General features: G+C 31.3%; 3 protein-coding genes across 6 annotated transcripts; 2 read left to right on the top strand and 1 right to left on the bottom strand.

The window, feature by feature from the left end:
• The first annotated feature begins 450 nt into the window (after window positions 1-450).
• Window positions 451-5,009, top strand: LOC127069139 (kinesin-related protein 4-like). 2 transcript variants are annotated; one of them, XM_051005871.1, is made up of 8 exons: window positions 451-588; window positions 681-1,043; window positions 1,137-1,386; window positions 1,458-1,600; window positions 1,669-3,431; window positions 3,518-4,312; window positions 4,447-4,664; window positions 4,809-5,009. In XM_051005871.1, the coding sequence occupies exons 1-8, from the start codon at window positions 516-518 to the stop codon at window positions 4,939-4,941; spliced, it is 3,738 nt and encodes a 1,245-aa protein (XP_050861828.1). In that variant the 5' UTR covers window positions 451-515; the 3' UTR covers window positions 4,942-5,009. The 2 variants fall into 2 exon arrangements, with proteins under 2 accessions (XP_050861828.1, XP_050861829.1); XM_051005872.1 differs by having other exon boundaries at window positions 681-1,031.
• Window positions 5,010-5,071: 62 nt separating this feature from the next.
• LOC127069193 (uncharacterized) lies at window positions 5,072-11,080 on the bottom strand. Its single transcript, XM_051005968.1, has 20 exons — window positions 11,075-11,080; window positions 10,453-10,842; window positions 10,277-10,386; window positions 9,999-10,174; window positions 9,754-9,914; window positions 9,462-9,650; window positions 9,045-9,175; window positions 8,799-8,975; window positions 8,159-8,484; window positions 8,028-8,063; window positions 7,747-7,937; window positions 7,366-7,644; window positions 7,159-7,221; window positions 6,839-7,070; window positions 6,617-6,765; window positions 6,431-6,532; window positions 6,136-6,345; window positions 5,890-6,072; window positions 5,635-5,784; window positions 5,072-5,557 (listed from the first exon to the last, which is right to left on the bottom strand). Exons 1-20 carry the CDS (start codon window positions 11,078-11,080, stop codon window positions 5,351-5,353), a joined length of 3,468 nt encoding a protein of 1,155 aa, XP_050861925.1. The 3' UTR covers window positions 5,072-5,350.
• Window positions 11,081-11,817: 737 nt separating this feature from the next.
• On the top strand, window positions 11,818-14,065 carry LOC127069161 (E3 ubiquitin-protein ligase RFWD3-like). Of its 3 annotated transcripts, none has more exons than XM_051005912.1 (4): window positions 11,818-12,043; window positions 12,114-12,178; window positions 12,305-12,481; window positions 12,570-14,065. In XM_051005912.1, exons 2-4 carry the CDS (start codon window positions 12,157-12,159, stop codon window positions 14,063-14,065), a joined length of 1,695 nt encoding a protein of 564 aa, XP_050861869.1. In that variant the 5' UTR covers window positions 11,818-12,043; window positions 12,114-12,156. The 3 variants fall into 3 exon arrangements, with proteins under 3 accessions (XP_050861869.1, XP_050861868.1, XP_050861867.1); XM_051005911.1 differs by having other exon boundaries at window positions 12,129-12,178; XM_051005910.1 differs by having other exon boundaries at window positions 11,819-12,178.
• The last annotated feature ends 900 nt before the right edge of the window (window positions 14,066-14,965 follow it).

Below are 14,965 nucleotides of genomic sequence, written 5' to 3' on the forward strand. Positions count from 1 at the left end.
TTCTTCGATATAAATCGAAGGAACATCGTATGAATGAAAATACATTACTACGTTTATCAAAATTATAACAATTTTCGAAGATATATGACCACTTTTGGATTAATTATTAAATTGTTTAAATAATGATCAATTTTCATCGTACAGCCCTGTATGTAAACGCGGGTCGTTAGTCCCGTTAGAGGCGCTTGACATGTAAATATTCTCGTTAAGTTCTTAGTAATATTCATGAAATGATGAAGCTTGAAAAAGTGTTATGGTAACGTAGTAATCACATCGTTGTGTTTTTGTAATAGAAAAAGAAAAGATGGGATAAAAATAACTTTCTAAAATTGTGTAAATCGAAAGAGCTTTCCACGTATCATATTATACATCATACATACATACACCATATATATATATATATATATATATATATATATATATATACACATTATATATATATATGCATACATATATACATATACATTTAGAAGTTGATGCACGTTTAGCTCGCTCTGAAAGGAGGCGAGTTTAAGATGGCGGACGGCGCAATAGACTTTCATACCCCCTGTACGATTTATTTGGATCCTATCGAGAAATATTGTAAAAGTGCGCCTAATACTGTCTTATCTCCCGATGGTTAACAACAATCATCTGTAACGGTATTGATAACGGTACTAACGAACATAAATTAACTTTAGACATGTCGGAACAGAAGGAACGTGTGTCGAGCGATATCGAGATGAACAATCAAACGGAGAAAGAAGAATCAAATGAGAATCACTCGAAAAGCGTGGATGCTATGGCAATGGCTCATTCTGAAACACCAATGTTAGAAGACGAAGAAATGCCGACATACATCAGTGTTTCAACATCCTCTAAATGCGAAGATTCAGATATCAGTAATGCGAAACATCACGAGGAAGAGTCTCCTACGAAAGAACAATCTCATAGTCCTTGTACTAGTGAACAAGAAGGCCCTGCTAGCGTTTACGTTCTCTCGTCCGAAGAAGAAACAGATCCACGTTACGATGACGATGATGGAGATTATGGTAATAGCGATGGTAATCCAATAGTTTCATGTATTCTCTACATATTTCTTATCTATGTCTTATATCTTATATTTATTGTTATTAATATTAATTCTTTGCGTGCAGATATGGATGATATTGAAAATGATCAAGACAATGGAATGTTAGATGATGATGATGACGATGATGTAGAAGATGATCTAGAAGATGATGATAATGACGAGGAATATGAAAGAAATTACTTTGAAACTGCGTCGGACTGCTTAGGCGTTAAGAGTAAATTGAAGAGAAGATACAGAGACAAGAGTCTCTCTCTGCAAGATTTAAGTATCTTCCAAAACAACGTTTGCAATACAGATTTAGGAAAAAGATATAGGTTGAGTATTTAAAAATATTATTAAAGCGTTCTGCAAAATATTATATATTACAAGATTTCTATGTTTTTAGATACAGACATATAGAAAGCAAAGTGAAACGTTATATTAACGATATAAAAGAGCAAAACAAATTTTCTTCGTCTCAAAGACGTCAACGAGATCAAGAATTTACAGAAGAACATATGAAAGATAAAAATTGTGCAGGTGCAACAGGTAAAATATTATACATAAACATAAATATTCAAAAAACAGAAATCTTATCTATTTCATTTATTGTCTAGATATTGATATAGAACAAAGTAAAGATATAAAAACAAATAAAGTTATAAAGGATTATGCGGAAAGAGCAATTAAAGACTTGGAAATTGAAGAGTCGTATACAAATAAAAATCTATATATGGCACCAATAACAGAAAATGGTGAAGTAGAAGAAGAAGAAATAGTAATTAATAAACCGAAACAAGATGCGAAGCCTACTGGCATAGATGTCGAAGAAAAAGAATTTTCAAGTACCGAAAAAAAAAATGAAAAACGTAATGGTTCAGTACAAATGAATATGCTTAATCATACCTACAATCAATCTGCTGTTCAAAAGGATTTAAAATTCACAGATGAACAACCTTTAGTTAATGGACATCAACAACAATTAAATCTTTTCAATCTCCGCACGTTAAGTTACGATGAGTATATGCAAGATAACACGAACTTCACTCAAGATGCACAATTAAACAAAAATATGAATATTGAACAAAATGAAAATAATGATATTCAAGCTTACAGTGACGTTGATGTTATAAATACCATTGAAGCTAACAATAGTAACCCTGCGGCCTGTTCATTAAAAATAGAAAATGTGAAAAGTATTAAGGTAATGAACGAAGAATCTAAAGAAAATGTAGAGTCGAAATTTGAAAAAATAAACGAGGATACCAACAAAAATAATTTGGAAACTATGCAAATAACATTATTAAAGACTCAGCTCGATCAAAAAACTATTCAATTTAATAATCTAAGAAATGCGTATCAAAACACGTTGGCAGAGAATTTAAAAATGAAACAAGAATTGGAAGAGTTAAAAATGTCTCTCACAAAATACAATAAAGAAAATCGAACTTGTGAAACAAAAGTTGTAGGAATACAAACGGACGTAATTGCGGAATCAGTAATAGAAACTAAGGAAATTAATGATACGAAAGAAAATTCTAACAAACTATCTGCCAGTAGTATTACATCTGTAACGAGCTCTATAAATCAATGGACGGATAGCGCAGGTAGCTCTGGTATTTCAATTAAACCACCAGATCTGGGTACGGTATTAAACTCAGAGGATAGTTTAGTGATGACAGACGATACACCAAGAAAAATGAATCGTCCTTTGTCACGAGCATTTATCACATCTTCCAGAATATTACAAACACTTTCAAGTATAACACAAGGAAAGTCAAAATCTGATATAAAATCTACTTCTCACAATAGTAGTCGCTCTGTTAAAAGACCAAGTGGAAGTGAAGAAAATGAAATTGTCAAGGAAAATGATGGTTCAATAATAGCTGGTTCCAATACCTTCACAATAAAATCACCGCTCAATACGAAAAAGAGGAAAGCCACTGAAATGCTTGGAAATTCAATATTTTTACAACCATTAAAAATACCACATACAACAGAAATAAAAAGAAAATCAAGTACGACAACTTCTGACTTTAATGTAGATGTCAAAACACCGGATAATTACAATGATGTAAAATTAGATACACAAAAGAATAGAATAAATAATTTAAGTCGTTCGGCTAGTCCCACGACCATAGAAGACAAAAATGATAAAACGGAAGACATTGAAAATCAAGAAAGCAATGTGAAATGTTTTGTATATCGAGAAGATGAAAATACAGACGATCGAAGTATTTTGATACAAGCAGAAATACCTAGTAATGATCAAGAAGCAGTTAGTATGAACTGTATACGAGAATGTGGTCCATATTTGCTTGGTAATGTGGAAGTACGTATGTCCGAAATAAATGGTACAATCAACATTTGGGGCAAAGAGGCAAGTATATATATACTCTTAAACTTTCTTACTTTTTAAACAACTGCGAGGATTAATCTAATCATTCATTTGAACGATTTCTACAGATAAGTGAAACATCAATAGTCGAGGGAGAAGAAGATTTAGAAGTATCAACAAAATCACCTTGCGTCAACAAAAAATGTGCTTGTTTGCAAAACACCGTTACACCACACAGAAAGTTCAATGGTAGTCAAATGGTATGTTCAACGAACAAAAAAGTAAAATTACCACCTAAGTGTAATGAAGGACATACCTCACATCAGTACTTGAATGTACCAGATAGATCAGATGCAAAAGTATATGTAGATAACTTATTAAGTCCAAGCGCTTCTGTTTCTTGTGAAAAGTGTATTTTATTGAACCAACAGAAAGAATGTTCCATACACAAACGAAATATTAATCTACCAGAAAAATCACATTCCTGTTGTTTACATCACATAGAGCATTTAGAAAGAGATTATAAATATGTATGTGATTGTGAAAGACTAAAACATAGCAATGATAGTCCTAATTGTGTTAAAGAAGGGTTTTACACAGAAAAGAAGTTCCCATTTAGAAATACGCCAGATTGTAGGAAGGATTTGTACGAATATATAAATCCAACAGTCGATGCCAAAGAAGTGATATGTAAGCATCGAACTACGTGTCGTCGATCTTCTTTACATAATACAGAGGCGAATTTTCAGAATGATATGAAATGCTGTAACACGATTAGAGAAACATCGCACGCATGCAAATCAACGTTAGGATGTATGGGATGTAATCACGATAGCGGTGTTGAACATTTTTGTAATCATAGTCCAATGGGTAACAACGATGACCTGTTAATCCAAGAAAGAAGCTCCTGCGAAACACCTGAAGTAAGAAAAATCAAATATTTTCCACGAACAGATACATACATACATACATATATATATACTATATTTTTTCTTTTTTGAATATCGTAATCATATATGAAAATAAATAAAACTAAACTATTCATTACATTACTCAGATTAGACAACGAAGATCCAGCGGTAAGAAAGTAAGAGGAATTTTAATGGATCTTTTAAAAAGTTGCGGAGATTATCGCAATGGGAGTGCGAGTTCATCTAAAAAAAGTTCCAATGGGAAAGAGGCATCACATTCAGTTAATTACTCTCCACAAATCAACGTTACGTCTTGTAACTCGCCAGATGCTGGTTGTTCAAACTTGCAGCAATCTAATGGAAGGTAAATTATATCGTATAAATAATATTTATATATTTCTTTGTTTACATCCCTTTTTTTCTATATTCTTGACCTCTTCGTTTTAACTCGAGCGCGAAATTGTTAAATAAATAATAAAAAAAAAAAATTTCTTTTCTTTACCTGCAGATGTTGTCACGCGTATACACGACGTATCGAATCTCAACTGGAAGAATTTCGTATGGAAATGGAACGAGTACGTTCGCGTTCCGATGCTATACTAAATTTGCTCAATATGCTTCATTCTGTTGAAATGAACTGATACAGTTTAAACAACATTAGATATACGTGCCCTTTCCTTTGTAAATAATATTTTTCTTTCTTATTTCACGATTCGTCTTATTTTATATATGACCTTTTTTTCCATCGTCTAACTTCATCGATAATAAAAAGAAAATACATTGTCGATTTATTGAATAAATATACATGGTTCAAAAACCGACTTATAAAATATTTCCTTTTCCATAAATCCATTACGCCTTCAGTGATAAACGTTAGTTGATGTTTCCTTGAATTTCTTCAAAATTGTCTGATCTTTCGAATACGAATGAGTCACGATAATTTAAAAGTAATTTAAATCTCATAATAAACGAGTAAAATTTAAGCTCTGTTAATAAATACTGTTAAGAGTATTAAAGAGCATGTAAAAATACTAAAAATATATAAGTCGATTAATAATTGCAGTCGCAAGAGTCGTATCCAGTACCAAGTGCACCATCCCCTGGTAAACCGACCGGACTTTCTCCTTGTCCTTTAAAAATGTTACTGTACGAAGTCTTTAGATAATTCACATGTCCTTGTAACGATCTGATACGGCCTTGAGCTTGTTCGAAGGCCTCGTTTAGATTATTTATCTGACTCTGCATCTTTTGCCTAATCTGAAATATTATTATAAAAATGTTTAATTTCAATGAACTTGTGCAATTAAAATAGATTCACGCAAAGAGATTATTACCTCGTCTCTATCCTTCTGTGCCGCTCTAGCTGTTGCTCTACACTGAGCCAGTTGTCGTTCCATTTCAGCTATTTGACCTTGCATTGTCCGCCTAATTGTATCGCATCTTTCTTTAGTACGTGCTACCTGTCTTGCACTATCTTCTCTCACCTTCAACAAGTTATTGTAAATATCAGAGAAAAACAAAACAAGAAAATGTCGATATTTATATCGATGTTTACTAATACGAATATTTCCAAACTAATATATAAATACTTGTTCGAGCATCGCAGTTAATTGAGTAATTTCATGCATTTTCTCATCTATGCGTTTCTGCAATTGTGCCTCGTGTTCTTCGAATCGAGCAAGTGTATTTCTCATACGTTCATTATCGTGTCTTAATTCAGCATTTTTCTTTTCTAACTCATCGAATCGTCCTGTTCCATGTCCTCTTTCCTCCTAAAATAGTATCAAACGAATGAAACCATGCGTTCTAATCAATCAACAAATGTTTAAACTTACTTGTAACGCTTGATGCTCGTTACGCAATACATCCAATTGACTTTGCAACGTTTGAATCTTATCTTTACATCCTAAAAGTTCTCGTGAAAGATCTTCGCAATTACGTTCGGCTACTAATCTCATTTGTTGAGCTTCTTGAAGCTTCATCTGAGTTTGTTTCAAGATATCCGGCAATGGAGCGAGTTCAGCGAGTTTTTCTTGGAATTGATTCTTTTTCAAATCGATATTGAAATTAATTTTTATCGATGTTATTTCATAACGAATAATGAATAAATAATAATAAAAACGAACGTACTTTAACTCTTCCAATTTCTAACGTTACATTTTCATTCATTCGAGCATTATCCATTTCCATGAGATCGAGTTGCCGACGTTGTTCTTCCACCTGTTGCTGAGCCTAAAACAATTTCGTTATTTTTAAATTTATCAACTCGTTCGAAACAGAATATGAAAATTAAATATAATTCGACCGAGAACGAACTTGTAAATATTTATTGCGATAATCCTCCAGTTGAGCAGCTTGATCTTGAATTAATGATCGAAGTTCTTCTAATTCGTCTTGCGCTTTTCTGAAACGTTGCTTGGCCATTAACAAGGCTTGCTCTTGCTCTACCATCAACTCTTTTTGTCCTAATTCGTAAATTAAAAAATTATAAGTTTGTATAAACGAGTAATAGAAATTCGTTTAAATCGAAACGATTACCTTCGAATTTCTCTCTTTCGGCTTCTAAAGATTTCAAACGTTCCTGTGCATCTATCAATTTTATTTCCGTCCTCTCCTTTTCCTCGTTTGAATCTCGAACTTCTTGTTTTAATTTTTCCGTATCAGTTCGTAAACAAGATACCTCGCATAATTTATTCTTGTAGTCATCTTGAAGACGTGCGTATTGTTCTCGCAAATCACGTAGTTGTTGTTGAGGACAAGTGCTTGCACCCTAACGAAAGAAAAGAGTAAATAAAACGATCGCATTAGAAAATATCTAAAATCTCAAGTGATCTCAAATCTCGCCAAGTGATCCTTACCATAGGTGCTGTTATACAGGTCCCAGTACACATAGCAGACGTGGATTGTTGACTGATCTGCGCCTGACCAAAAACGAGCGTAAATGTCTTCAGAGCTGTGAGTTAATTTATTTATATCGAACATTATGATTACTCAGCTCACAAACTTACTGTTAGATATAATAATGTTTGTAAAATGTTACAATGGAAAAGAAATTCTGCAAATACCTTTGAAATAGGCATAGGTGAAATGGTTCCATTTCCAGATGGTGACATCGTGGAAGGTAATGAAACATTTGGAACATAATTTGAAATCATCGAAGGTGGGAGACCTTGTGAAAGACCCGGACAAGGTGGTGGAGCAGGGCAACAAGCACATGGTGCACAGGGTCCGGAACATTTAAGCAATTTGCGTTGTTGCTCGAGTTGTTGACGTTCTCGTTGAACATTTGCTAGTTCTATCTGCATATTTCGTACTTCACATTCCATACTACCTAATTGTTGTGCCTATGGATGAATAAAAATGTATTACACAAATTAAAATACGAAAAAGAAAATAAAAATCAGGATACAGAATGAAAGAATATCATTGAATATTCAACAAAGTACCAATTGTTTGGTATTGTTCCCATAAACAGCGAACTTATTTTCCAATTCAGCCGGGCAAACACCTCTGGGTGTTGGCTCAGGTTTTGTACAAACTGTTGGACTACGGAAACACATCTCTTCGATTTGAGATGAACTTGTACTCAATATACAATTGCCTGTTCTCGATGCACCACCTGCTAATCTCGATGAGCCTAATATATAAAAGTAAGTTTAAACATTTTTTTATTGTTCTATTTTTTAAAGAAAAAATAAGATCTGATAAATCTTATTAAAGATCTTACCACAATCGTTCGACGTTTTATTGCTGTATGGGTTTACTAAAAAAGAAAACAATCAATTATTTAATAGATCTCTCGTAACACCTATATAAAGGAAAAAAAGTAAGACTTTATAAATATATTTTTTCTTTTACCGCATACAGAGGTTGGTGACTGAACGGGACTGTCATATGTGACGCAATATTTGCACTGGCAACAACCGTGATCTTGAACGGAGGAAGTTACTTGCGAATACGCTGGCAAAGGTGAGACCACTGGCGGTGAACAAGATGATCTACGTTCTGGACATGTGTAACAGCAAGTAGAAGTAGTGACACGTTGATTTAAACAAGCCAATCGACGATTTAAATCCGTATTCTCCTTCATTATTAAACGTATTTCAGCTTGCAAGCCGCATACCTTCCGTTGAAGACACTCCACAGCTGTATCTTTTTCCAATAGTGCTTCCTCCAATTTGTATCTACAAATTTAATCGCAACAAAGCTAGGCGAGGCGCTTTCCTTAAAAATGGCATATATTCGAATCACTCGTTGCACGTTATAGATATGATGTATTCATTTTCAACCAGGTTGTCATAAAGTTGTGAATAACCGTGTCGTGCTCGTCAAACTTAAAAAGTACATCTTGCGACATTCGTTAGGCAAAAACATTGATAGTTCGTTGTCACGGTGATTAATTGACATTTTTATCATTTCTTTGTTTATCATTCGATTGTTTCGATATAACTTGTATATTTTATAAAACTAGTAATATAATTAATCTTTACAAACGTACTTTCCACCCTCGAGTTGTGCATTCTCTTTAACTAATTTCTCTTGCATTGTCAATGACTCGGTCAATTTTCCTGTTAAATTTTGCAAACATTCTTTCTTTCCTCCTCGATCACCATCCGCTATCACGATTTTTGGCATTTCGTCTTCTGTGTAACCACAGACGATTACTCTTGGAAGTCTTCATATATAAAAAATAAAGAAATTATATAAATATATAATATAGAATTATTCTTTTAATTTGACTTACTTATCTTCTTCATATTCTGGTTGAGGTAAATCAAAATGATCTTCTATTACCGGCGATATAGTCGGCTCAAGTTTCTCTTTAACATCTTCGACTTTTTCAGCCACTGGAATTTCTATCTCTTCGCCAGCACCCTATATACATACAATACGTATTTCTAAATCGCTCGGAGAGATCACGTAATCTCTACGTTTAAAGAAAAAATCAATAAAATATCGTAAGCGGTCAAGCTAATACACTCAAGTATTCTCCTCGTAAATCCGGAATCCAAAAGGTATTCCAAAGAAAAGTATCCGTGGTATCATGGGCATTTTAATAGATAAAAATTCCATACAACCTTGATACTCATTGACTAACCAGAGTGTCTTTACAGGATTTACCACATATTAAAAAAAGAAAAAGATCAATAAAAAATCTTACCTCGATTGATTTTGTATGAGGATACGGTAACAAACCGAACATTCTTGAAAATGTTTCGCTAGTAGGATCAGTTAATCCTAATAGTCTCTGTAATTTCCGTGTCATTTGCTCAAACTCAGCTAATTTTAACATTAAATCCTCTTGCTTCTTTTGAATCAGTATTGTATCATCATCTGTCAATTCTTTTTTCTACAAAAAAAAAAAAAAATATGTTGAGAGGAAAAGAGAAAGAAAGAGAGAGAGAAAGATACGATATATAACGTTATGCGATCTTAAAGAAATAACAATTTACATTGGTAAGCTCAACCATTTCTTCTTTTAATTTTTTTATCTCGCCTGCAACTATATTACATCTTTCATCTGCTGTTTTTAATTCGTCCATCACAGATTCTTCTGTTAAAGGTGAAGAACTTAACATGGATTCTCGACGTCTACCAACTTCGACGGGTACACCTATTTTATATAATGAAATTTAAAAAAGTCTGTTTTATTCGCCTAGCAAAAAAAAAGAAGAAAAAATAAATAAATTTAACGCACCCTCGCCAGCACCAGATGGTATCGGATAAGAAGGTGGAAAAAATTCATCGTCCTCCTCTTTCAATGCTTCTTGCTCCGTGTCTTCAACTTCCGTTTCTTTAATATTCTCCTCTTCTTCTTGCAATACTTCGTCCGCCATTTTTGTGTTTGTCTGATTTTCCTGCGCGACAATGTTACTGTAAAAAAAGATAAATAATTAAAAAACGTGTTGTTACAATATCAATTAATTTTCATAATATTAATATCAAGAAATTTTTAAAAATTGCACTTTCTCTTACTTCAACAAATCCTTTTCAATTAAATGACTTATTACTGTTATTGAATTTACGTTTGGTTCCCCACTTTCTTCTGATGTATTATTCGGAAAAGAATTTTCTTCGTTGATTTTCTAATAAAGAAATTCGAATGAATACATCGTCTCGAATATTTACGGGTATAAAAAAAAATATCATACCTGCTTTGAAATATCGAGAAATACTTTCGGATATAATTCAGTAGTTTTTAATATCGAATCTCCGGTGAAATGTTTTTCGACCTTGTGAGTTTCAAAGATGAGATGTTCTTTATAATGTTGAATCTGAACAAAATTTAATTTCGATAGATATAAAGGTTTCTTTATATCAAATAAAGATTCTAAAGATGCAAATGTATCTCTTTTTAAGGATGGAATGTCTCCATGTTCCCCATTACTCTTTTGAAGTTTTCCACGTTGTAAACGTCGGCGTTTGATATCAAACAATTTTTTATTACTTTTTCCAGAAAAAGTATCAGATCCGTGAATGAGAACGGATGTTGTGGAATTTTTTGGAGAATGTAATTGATTCAATGCACACAGTCGTCGCGTCTGAAATCAAATATTTAAGTCGCATTATTTTTTTTTCTCTCCTTTATATAATATAAAAATAATTGAAATACATTTAACATCTAATATTTAAAATAGATAATAAAAAATTATTGTAATTATAAAGTGAGCATCAACAAAAACTGAATAATCCCGTTTTTTGTTGCGTAATAAAAATAATACAACGTAATAAAAATAAATATACGCGTTTGTTACTTCGTATATTAATTTTTACCTTCATTCTTTTACCTTCGTAACAACACCGTTCTTCGCGCGACTTCTGATCTCTAGATCGCTAATATAAAAGATATTGTTTGTCGTATATATTTATCGTCTTTTTTTTGCGAAGATTCGGTGTTGGTATCAAATAGCGGCGAACAATTTTCAATGTCTTTTAACCGAAGCTGAAAAAAATTAATTTTTATTATTAATTAATTTCGTAATATTATGTAATCGGGAAAAAAAATTAGACATCACTCACTTTAGAAAAACTCTATTTGAAAAAATATGAACATATTACGATCATCTTTTATCTGCCAATAATTTCATTTGATTAGAAATGTATTACTTGAATGCAGTTACTGTAACTATGGTGCAAGTAACAAGATAGTATTTATCGTATATATTATCTAAACAAATATACATTTATATCAAGAAAAATTATATAATCATTATTAAAATATGTAATATAGTATATATAATAAAATATTTATATTATCTTAAAGAATATAAAATTGAAAAAATTTTGCATATAAGTGTTGATTTTATATATTTCAACGGTTTTTAAAAGCTCGATCTAACGGCGAAATATGTAAACAATTTAAAAAAATTGCCCCTAATAGTAGACTACATTTTCTGTAAATAAGAGTTAAATAAATTAATATAATATACGTCTGTAATGTATGTATAAAAGAATATGGGAGTAAATGTTTCTAATAAAATAATTTGTTACCGAATAGTTAACAATTTTGTTTAAGAACCTATTGGCGCTGTAGTCGCTAATCGACTGAGTCCATGTGTGTTTATATCAAGTATAAATTGTAAATATCCTAACGTGTTTATATTTACATTGAATGATTTATATCATCGTAAAAGTTATTGTTTGTATAAAAAGAAACTATTGTTTAAAAAAAAATATTACTTATTTATGTCATCAAGATTAAGAATCATCAAAGATAATCGAGTATTTAACAACTTATACAAGGCATGTAAAATATGTTAATATATCTTAATAATATATTTGAAATCAGATAAAAATATAATTTTTGTTAAAGCAATGCTTATTACAGCATAAAATAATAATATCTTAACAAAAAAATGGAAGAAGATATGGAATACAGTTAAGTAACGGCTTCAATATTACTTATAAATATAAAAGGGAAAAAGTAATAATATATCATTAATAATAACCATTATTAATATTCCATAAATATAGTAAAATGTTTTTTCTTTTTTATTTTCTCAGGTGAAGAAGAAGAATCAGAGGAGAGAAATCTTATTCCTGAAAGACTCCCTTCGCCTATTGAAAATGTATCTGAAGAAAATGTGTCTGAAGAAAATGTATTACCATCTAATAATGAACAAAATGATTCAAGTACTGACACTGTTACTGATAGTTTAATTAATGAGCCAGTTACAAAATGTATGTATTTTGAATCCTCTTTATTGTATAAGAAATATTTTATATTTATGTATTGCATATATACTTTTTTTAATTAACTTTTAATTAGGTCAAAAAGTCTCTGTGACAGAAGAATCTTCGGCAGATAATAATAATGAGAATACGGATGATTCTGATCAATCTTGTCCAATTTGTATGGAATTATGGACAACAACTGGAGAACATCGCTTGTGCTGCTTACGTTGTGGACATTTGTTTGGCCGTAGTTGCCTTTTAAGGTGGTTACAGGTTTCTTGTACATCTTCAAATCGAAGATGTCCACAATGTAATAGAAAAGCTGCTGTAAAAGACATTAGAATGTTATATGCTAAAAAATTGGTATGCATTGATACCTCTGAATTAGAAATAATGAAAAATCAATTATCAACTGTCACAGCAGAAAAAAATCGTATCGAAATAGAATTATCGAAAAGCAATCTTCGACAAAAGTTATATGAGCAACAATTGACTACTATGAAAAATCGTATTACTGAGCTACAAAATCAACTCTCCACTACAAAAAGTGATTTTAATCGCTGTCAAAGTGTGTCAGCAAACACAAGTACAAAATTTCATCTTGAACATTCTTTAGAGATCTGTAAAGAAGATGGATGCCGTGTATTAGATTATAATCATTGGTATGGATTATTGGCTGTATCACAAAAATCAGGAAATCCCTTATTTACAGGATATGGTGTAAAAAAAATAGATGTCGAAAACTTTGTACCAAGACAATTTCTTTTTCTTCATTCTCAAGCTATAAGAGACATTAGTTTCCATCCCTCACAACAATCTATACTTCTAAGTGTTGGCTTTGACAAAAGTGCTAAATTAATTGATATTCAAAACAACACTATAATGCATTCATATACAACAGATTTTACATTATGGAGTTGCTGCTGGTCAGGTGATGATTCTAATATCTTTTTTGCTGGTGCTCAAAATGGATCGATAATTCAATTTGATATTAGACAAACATCAAGTCCTGTTGGTCTTCTAGAAAGTCTTAATGACAGATCACCTGTTATTTCTTTAGCAACAGTACCTGCATATGCAGAATGTGGAATTAGTAGAGGTGGATTTATAGCGTGTCGTTTAAACAGTTGTAACGCGTACGAGCTAAAGGAATCTACATATATACCAAAAGAAATAAATTTACAAGGTCCTTTTGTTTCTGTACGTTATGATAAAAAAAATAATCATGCTCTTATATCTTGTCGACCTAACGAACGACTACCTCAAGCAAGACATATTGTATGTTCTATTGAAAAAGGAAATGATGAAATGGTTTTATGCAATATTGTACATACATTTAATGCTGGAAATTCTCAACGACTTTTATCACGTCCTTGTCATATATCTGTAGAAAACGACACGCTAATTGCAGTCCATCAAGAATCTATTAATAGCATTCCATTTTGGAGTATATCAACTGGTAATCAAGTTCACACACTTCCAGTATCTGATCCGATCATAGATATGTGTTCTTTCAAAATTAATGACAATGTATATTTAGCAACTCTTTCTGCAAGAAAACTTAGAATGTACAAACATAACTCCTTGTGACAATGATATTTTGCTAACTATTATTACTTATTAATCAGTTACCTTATTCGTGATCTATTGGAAACATAATTTTTAAATATTACATGTAAATATTTACTTTGAATGTAATAACTTATCAATCTACCAAGTAAAATGATTAAGGAACTATAAATATATATTTTAATACCTATTTTATACAATATTGTATTCTACCTATAATATTGTTTACAAATTTTCTGCAGCAAAAGGATTTTGCCCAAATACAATAATATAAAGACAAAAGATATAACTAACCAATTATTAATATTTTTTTCTAAATTGAATAGATGTAATGTGGAAGTAAGTCGTGTTAAAAATTAAAAATAAGAGATCTACTTGAACGAGGATTCTTACTTTGGTTTAATTGAATTGACATGCGTTTGAAAAGAGAACGATATTTGATACAATTGACTCAGTATTACATAAAGTTGAAAACTTCAATTGTGTACTACATATTTAATATTTTTTCATATACAATATAAAATTTGTTTGTTCTATTTTTTTTTCTTTTTTTCATCGAAGTCGTATAGTAAAAAGCAGCATTACCAAATTCAATATGGATTTTATAAATCAATTTCTCGTGTAACATAAAAATTTGTTTAAATAAATTTTTTAACTAAATAGTATGAAATTTTACAATCTGTGTTTGCAAAATATTTTTCCATACTGCAAAATCTTGTAATGCATATTCAAATACATTTGTAATGTATATTTTTGAATATGTTTTGAATAACATAATTAACAGTAATCAATAAATGCAGTTGTTATCTGAGTCTGGAATGTCAATCACTAAATTTGAATATAAAATAATATTTCTATGTGCATATGAGGTGATGAAGAATCAGGTCATCGTCCATAACCCAACACCAGAAATGTACAAAA

This window comes from Vespula vulgaris, chromosome 14 (assembly GCF_905475345.1).
Source record: "Vespula vulgaris chromosome 14, iyVesVulg1.1, whole genome shotgun sequence".
Taxonomy (NCBI): domain Eukaryota; kingdom Metazoa; phylum Arthropoda; class Insecta; order Hymenoptera; family Vespidae; genus Vespula; species Vespula vulgaris.

Bases quoted from the DNA above. Each gene is read 5' to 3' on its own strand.
- LOC127069139 (XM_051005871.1), top strand. From the start codon at position 516: ATGGCGGACGGCGCAATAGACTTTCATACCCCCTGTACGATTTATTTG. The intron at 589-680 runs GTGCGCCTAATA...AATTAACTTTAG, and splicing joins TATCGAGAAATATTGTAAAA to ACATGTCGGAACAGAAGGAA. The intron at 1,601-1,668 runs GTAAAATATTAT...TTTATTGTCTAG, and splicing joins AAATTGTGCAGGTGCAACAG to ATATTGATATAGAACAAAGT.
- LOC127069193 (XM_051005968.1), bottom strand. The intron at 8,064-8,158 runs GTAAAAGAAAAA...TTTCTTTTTTAG, and splicing joins GTCACCAACCTCTGTATGCG to TAAACCCATACAGCAATAAA. The intron at 5,558-5,634 runs GTAATAATCTCT...ATAATATTTCAG, and splicing joins CACAGAAGGATAGAGACGAG to ATTAGGCAAAAGATGCAGAG.
- LOC127069161 (XM_051005912.1), top strand. From the start codon at position 12,157: ATGGAAGAAGATATGGAATACA. The intron at 12,179-12,304 runs GTTAAGTAACGG...TTATTTTCTCAG, and splicing joins GGAAGAAGATATGGAATACA to GTGAAGAAGAAGAATCAGAG. The intron at 12,482-12,569 runs GTATGTATTTTG...ACTTTTAATTAG, and splicing joins TAATGAGCCAGTTACAAAAT to GTCAAAAAGTCTCTGTGACA.